The sequence below is a fragment of the Rhea pennata genome, chromosome 5, assembly GCF_028389875.1.
Source record: "Rhea pennata isolate bPtePen1 chromosome 5, bPtePen1.pri, whole genome shotgun sequence".
NCBI lineage: Eukaryota > Metazoa > Chordata > Aves > Rheiformes > Rheidae > Rhea > Rhea pennata.
In genome coordinates this window covers 29,306,949-29,313,909 of record NC_084667.1, presented here as the reverse complement: position 1 = coordinate 29,313,909, position 6,961 = coordinate 29,306,949, and the positions used below count along the sequence as shown (strand labels likewise).

The 6,961-nt window shown below is 43.0% G+C and overlaps 1 protein-coding gene across 1 annotated transcript; it reads left to right on the top strand.

Moving 5' to 3' along the window:
• The first annotated feature begins 3,779 nt into the window (after positions 1 to 3,779).
• Positions 3,780 to 5,771, top strand: KCNA4 (potassium voltage-gated channel subfamily A member 4). The gene has a single exon (XM_062577061.1). It carries the CDS (start codon positions 3,780 to 3,782, stop codon positions 5,769 to 5,771), a length of 1,992 nt encoding a protein of 663 aa, XP_062433045.1.
• The last annotated feature ends 1,190 nt before the right edge of the window (positions 5,772 to 6,961 follow it).

Genomic DNA, 6,961 nt, shown 5'->3' with positions numbered 1-6,961 from the left:
AGTTGCAGAAGAATCTGGATTTTGGCATTGGAAATGAATTAGTAGAATGAGTTAAACTTGCCTCCAGTAGCATCCAAATTTTGAAGTGTTCTTGTGATCTCACTTTGTAGTTTAATGGAATTTGGGATGACATTAGGAATACCTTTATATCTTTCACAATATATTTACTGTAGAATTTGAAGGATTGTGATTTGGTTAGCAATAGCTGCAATTCACACATTTCATAGTACTTTTGGCAAGACCATTATGAACTAATTTGATGCCAGGCATTAAGTTTGTTTATTTGATTGATCATTACATCTCCCTTATATAGCCATATGGCAGCCTACTGAAATTATTGAGATAAAGAGTATGAGCACTAATCAATGAAGGCAACAGAGACAGATAACATGGATAATATGTATTATACCACTGGGGCTCTGAAGGGAAATAGTCACCAGGTTCTCTAGATTGCTCTGGACTATGTAGGAAGAGTGGACCTAGGTGGTGAAAAAGATGCCTGACGCACGATTTCTGCACATGTCAAATCTGCCTCCACCTGCTGCACCTTGAGACGAGTGTCTGGAGTAAACGCTACTCTTGATTTGCCCTTGCTATAACCCTGTGTATTGAGCTGTAAAGCACCAATCTTTTCTTTTTCCATGTGAAGTAGGAGTACCTACACTTGTTTTTTATTGATGTGGTAGGATTGTAGCTGTGATGTCAAATATAGCCAAGCTGCATTTTCATGGGGCTTACTTACAGAGAGGGGAATTGGTCACAGTTTGGATTTTACATGTGCCGAAGGAATAGCCAGTTTATTCACTGCTGGTGCTACAGACTGGCATAGAGAGAAGAAAAATTTACATTGGCAGAGATGTTACGACTCTGTTTTCATAGGTCTCATCTACCACACACACCATTTTTTTTCCCATGAAATTGGACCAGCTGAAATAGATGTAGGGGTTGAAGTAAAATGGGCTTCACTTGCAAGACCCTTGCAGCTGGCAAGGCATGTGCTAGTGAGGTGTGTGGAGGACAGGAATGGTGGAAATTGTTGCTGGTGTGGGTCAAACCCATTTCAGGGTTTGGGGCCAACAAGTCAGCAGGACAGAAGTGGGGCCAGCTTTTCTCTTGTTCTGGGAAACTTGTTCTCTGCTTCATTTTGAAATTGCCTGAGCCACCTCAACAGCATATTTTTCTTCCTAAAAAAATGCAAAATAAAACAAGAACAGAAGCCAGGGCTTGTAGCGTTGCCTCGAGCCTAGAGTTTTGTTAGCCAGTATCTGCATTATTCAGTGCGGGAACGTTTCTTTCAATAATTCACAGGTTAATGCAAAAAAGAGGGAGCGCCGGGGGCGCGGGCGGCGGGGGAGCGGCGCGCAGTGCGGGCCGGCGGCCGCGAGGGGCCGACGGCGAGCTGAGCCGCGCCGCGCCGCGCCGGCCGAGGCGGAGAGCAGCGCAGCGCAGCGCAGCGGCCGCGGCCCGGCGGCCTCCTGGCGGCGCGCAGGCACCGCGGATGGCCGCTCCGCGGAGCAGCGGGGGCGCCCGGCGGCGCGGGCGCGGAGCCACCGCGGCCGCCAGGTGCGGCTTTAACCAGCAGGCAGTGAACGCCTTGTAGCGGCGAGCTGCCTTCTCTCTTTTTTTTCTTTTTTTCCCATTTTTTTAAAGCAGTGCCAAACAGCGGCACAACAAGTGGAGGATGCAAACGGCTGCTCGCTGAGCCACTGCTGCCTGGACGTGCCAGAGGGAGAAACTGCAAGAAGCAACACCCATCCTATCGTCAGGCTCGGTACACGGATTATTTAATGGTGATTTACAAATCTTCAGAAGCTGGGCTTGGAAAGACTGGTGATCACGCTCACCCATTCATTCTGTGTCTCACACAAAACACACTCGCCTCCTTCGTTTTTTCCCCTTTTGGAACAAGACTCTTGCTTGTTGCCTTTTTGCAAATGCCTGGGCGAGAAGCGGTGTCCGTGGCGGTGCAGAGCGCTCCCAGCTCAGGCTGCTTTCCTGCCTTGCTCTTGGCACTCTTGTTGCAACTGGCAAGAAGGGAGAAAAATAACTCACCAACCTGTGGTGCTGACTGACCTTACACACCTGAAAACGTAGACCAGTTGGCACAGCCCCCTCCTCAGGACTGCTGTCTCCAGATCCTTACACTAGCAAGAACAGCACTGCTATTTCTCTGCATAGGAACAGTAAGTATAATAGCATTTTTAAAGATTTTTTTTGCATGACATGTAGGTATAATTTTAAAAATAGCAATGTCATTTAACAGTCTGTATTCACCTTCTATCATGTAATAATAGCTACAGCTGTAAATGAGTTCTGTTTAAAATGGTGTATATTTTTTTTGTGTATGTGCTTGCATGTAGATGTTGCTTCAGTGCACCTGCAGCTGTGTTTTCTTGACACATCATCTCACAGTATTTTCACTTGAGTATTTTATGTGCCTGTTTCAAATTAAATTCAGTAAGATGTTATCATTGAAACACAATTCAGTTACAAATTAAATTGTAACGTTCCTACCTCTTACATCTTTCTAGAGATACTCCAAAAGCTTTGTGCAGATGTGTTTCTTCTTGCAATATTTTATATAGATATATGGAGGTCTCTATATGTACTCAAAGATTTGATTGCTTTGTATATTGCAATATTTTTATTACTGTTTATGTGCGTTACTGTCTCAGAAGCATGCATGTGTTTGTGTATGGATGCAAGTGCTTATATGGGTGGGGATTTTGTATCTCTATCTCTATATACGTGACATACCCACCCACATCCTTACCCACAGACTCGTTCAAAATCTCTATGCATGTGATGTGGGTGTGTGTGTAATGTAGAAGTGTGAATAGTGTGGGTAGGGGAAGATTTGAATACTGTGGCAATAAATGACACAATTTCATTTGATCAGTGTGACCTTTTAGAAAAACAATCCAATCTTTTTCCCTTTTTGTTTTGTTTATTTTTGTGTGTTTGTGCATGTGCCTCAGGTTAAGTGCTTCTTCTGCATGACCATAACCAAAAGGTGACCCATCCACTCCCTTATGCCCTATGGGGACCTCAGAGCCAGTTTCTCAGTCTTCATCTCCTCCTCCTCCTTCTCCTCCTCCTCCTCCTCCTTCTCTTACCACTGCTGCGGACGGCCTGGGTGCTGCTCCCAGGTTTGAGACGTTGCTGACAGGCTGAAGAAGGGATTTGCAAAGACCTCCTCACTGTGTAAATAGAGTGACGGCTGGAATTACCTTCAACTCCCTGAGGAGTGGTATTAAACAATAATAAGATTGCTAGGCCAAAGCATCACCAAGAGCAAAATATGAGGAAAGAGACTATTTGCATTTGGTTGCAATGATGAACTAAAGACCTAAAACATCTCTGGGAAGCAGGTACCTCTTGATTTGCATAGTTTTTCTCCTTGTATGCAGTCTTTATAGGCTGCAAGGTGGTCATGAATTTGATCTGATCTGTGATAGCCATAGGAAATTAATGAAAATAAAGGGGCTTGGTGGATGAAAGAACAAGGCCTCAGCTGTTTCCTGGCCCAATCTGAGAGTTGCATACATTCTTACTAACGAAACACAATGGTTTGTGTCAAACATTCTGGACAATAAAAAAATGCAGATCTGTGGTTTTCCAAAACATAGATTCAGTGTTACTTCTATGTTGCCCTGCCCTGTGTCCAAGTGACTGTCCTCCAAATGCAAATGGCTTTGAACTTTCTATAGTGAAAGTTAAGGTCACACCATAAATAAACCAAACCACTTGGCACTGAGTGATAAACAAGCAGTTGAAAAATGGAGGTTGCAATGGTAAGCGCAGATAGCTCTGGGTGCAACAGCCATATGCCCTATGGATATGCAGTCCAAGCTCGGGCTCGAGAGAGAGAGAGACTGGCACAATCAAGAGCAGCAGCAGCTGCGGCTGTAGCAGCAGCAACAGCAGCAGTAGAAGGGGGGGCAACAGGTGGAGGTGGACCATATCACCATTACCACCAGGAACAGAGTCGAGGTGCTTCCTCCTCTTATGGTGGGAATGCATCACGCAGCAGCCTGCCCCACCACCAGAGTGGTAAGAGACGGAAGAAAGGGAAAAAGAGGAGCCACCATTTGGGAAGTAGGGAATGTGGAGCCTCCTTCCCATGTTCAGAACTACTGCCTCTCAGTGGTTCTGAAGAGAGAATACTGAAGGACTTGAGTGAGGAGGAAGAGGAGGATGAAGATGAGGATGAAGATGATGAGGAAGAAGGAAAGCTCTACTGCACTGATGACTATGGGCATGATGAGTTTTCATTCTCAGACCAGCCACCTGATGATGGTGGTGGAGGCCCTGGGGGTTACAGCTCTGTTCGCTACAGTGAATATGAGTGTTGTGAACGTGTGGTAATCAACGTGTCAGGACTGCGGTTTGAGACCCAACTGAAGACACTAGCTCAGTTCCCAGAGACGTTGTTGGGTGATCCAGCGAAGCGAGGCAGATACTTTGACCCTCTCAGGAATGAATACTTCTTTGATAGAAACCGGCCCAGCTTTGATGCCATCCTATACTACTACCAGAGTGGCGGCCGACTGAAGAGGCCAGTCAATGTGCCCTTTGACATCTTCACTGAGGAGGTGAAGTTCTACCAACTTGGGGAGGAGGCCATGCTCAAATTTAGGGAGGATGAAGGGTTTGTCAAAGAGGAAGAAGACAAAGCTTTGCCGGAGAATGAGTTTAAGAGGCAGGTCTGGCTGCTGTTTGAGTACCCGGAGAGCTCCAGTCCCGCCAGAGGCATTGCCATTGTCTCAGTCTTGGTCATCTTGATCTCCATCGTCATCTTTTGTCTGGAGACTTTGCCAGAGTTTAGAGATGACAAAGAATTCATAATGTCCCTGAGCTTAGGGAAGGGGCCTTCCAATGAGTCACTTCACCTGGATGCTGGGGAGCACACCATCTTCAATGACCCCTTTTTCATTGTAGAGACAGTGTGCATCATTTGGTTCTCCTTTGAGTTTACAGTGCGTTGCTTTGCATGTCCGAGCAAAGCACACTTCTTCAAGAACATCATGAACATCATAGACATTGTGTCCATCTTGCCTTACTTCATCACTCTGGGCACTGACCTGGCCCAGGAGCAGGGCAGTAATGGTCAACAGGCCATGTCTTTTGCCATCCTGAGGATCATCCGTCTGGTCAGGGTGTTTCGCATCTTCAAGCTCTCCAGACACTCCAAGGGTTTGCAGATCCTGGGTCATACCCTCAGGGCCAGCATGAGGGAACTCGGCCTCCTCATTTTTTTTCTCTTTATTGGAGTCATTTTGTTTTCCAGTGCTGTTTACTTCGCAGAAGCTGATGAGCCTGCCACCCATTTTCAGAGCATCCCAGATGCCTTTTGGTGGGCTGTAGTGACCATGACTACAGTTGGTTATGGGGACATGAAACCTATAACTGTGGGTGGGAAAATAGTTGGGTCCCTGTGTGCCATTGCAGGAGTGTTAACCATTGCTTTACCAGTGCCAGTGATTGTCTCCAATTTTAACTATTTCTATCACAGAGAGACTGAGAATGAAGAACAAACACAGCTGATGCAAAATGCAGTCAGTTGCCCATACCTCCCAACAAATATACTGAAGAAATTTAGAAGTTCATCGTCTTCATCCACAGAAGATAAATCAGAATATTTAGAGATGGAAGAAGGAGTTAAAAAATCTCTTTGTGTAAAGGAAAAAAAAAGTCAGGACACAGGGGATGGAAGTGAGTCAGAGAAAAAAAACTGTGTAAATTCGAATTCTGTGGAAACTGATGTGTAATTTTAACATTTCCAAATATATTTATGCATTAAAGAGTGCAGTGAAAAAAAATGAAATATGCAAATAAGAGTCCACAGCATACAGTAGTATGCCATTTCATAGTTAAATACAAATAAAAAGCATTACTAAACTTGTATTACATATCAAGTAAGTGATACAACTTGAGAAAGAGATTGCTAGATCTGATATAGTTTCAGACTTTATATTTTTATTAGAATGCAAATGTTTTGCACATGAGTCTGAAAAATTTGTTAAAACCAAGTCAGTTTTAAAGTGGGTGCATGACCTGTCAACATCACTAATAACAGCTCAATGGTAAAAGCTGGCATTCAGAGGTATTTACTATGTAAGAAGCAATGAAATTTGGTAGTCATTTATCTATTTATCAGTGCTTTAATAGCAGCTACCATAAATCATTGAATACCATAGTCATTGTTTTTCAAATGGTAAATTTATTGTAAAAAGATATTCTACAGAAGATAGATCTAAATTTTTTTCTTGAAATCTTTATTGCTTGTTTTTAACTGGAAATTTACTTTGAAAAGGCTGCTAAGCCTCCAGAAATTGTTTATTTTTATAACTCTCTTTGGAGGCATTGCAGCCTGTGTTGTCTAATAATTAAAGAAGTGAAGTAAGAGAATCATTTAACTTGGACTGACTGCAAAGGCAAATGACTGGAACGCTTTTTTGCACTACTTTATATGCTGGAGATATATTGAAAGAGACTTCATACTGTGAATGTTTACTAATGTAATAGTTCAATGACAATCATTGAAAGAGTGAATTCTACATCATATTTTATTGTTTTTCTTTATGTGATGCTTATGGCAAAACAGCTAATATTACGTTAACACCATTCTCTTCTAATTATGAATATTTGTGGCCTGGAAAAGGATTGTGAAGTAAAATTTTATAATCAAATTTATTTGAAATCAGTGTTTTCTACTGAGGCCCTCTAGGAATACCAACTAGTTTATCTCTTTTTCCTGGTTAAATTAACATTCAGAATGTATGATTTGTACATGCACTTTGTCAGTGGTGAAGTAATTCAGCGTATGGGAGGAGAAGGTAGAAGTAATAAGATACACAGTTGTTACAGTACTGACAATTCAGAATTGCTAACTTTTAACGTGCTATTATTGGTGCTGCATTTTTTCCTTAATTACAACTTTCACCCATGTATATTTCAA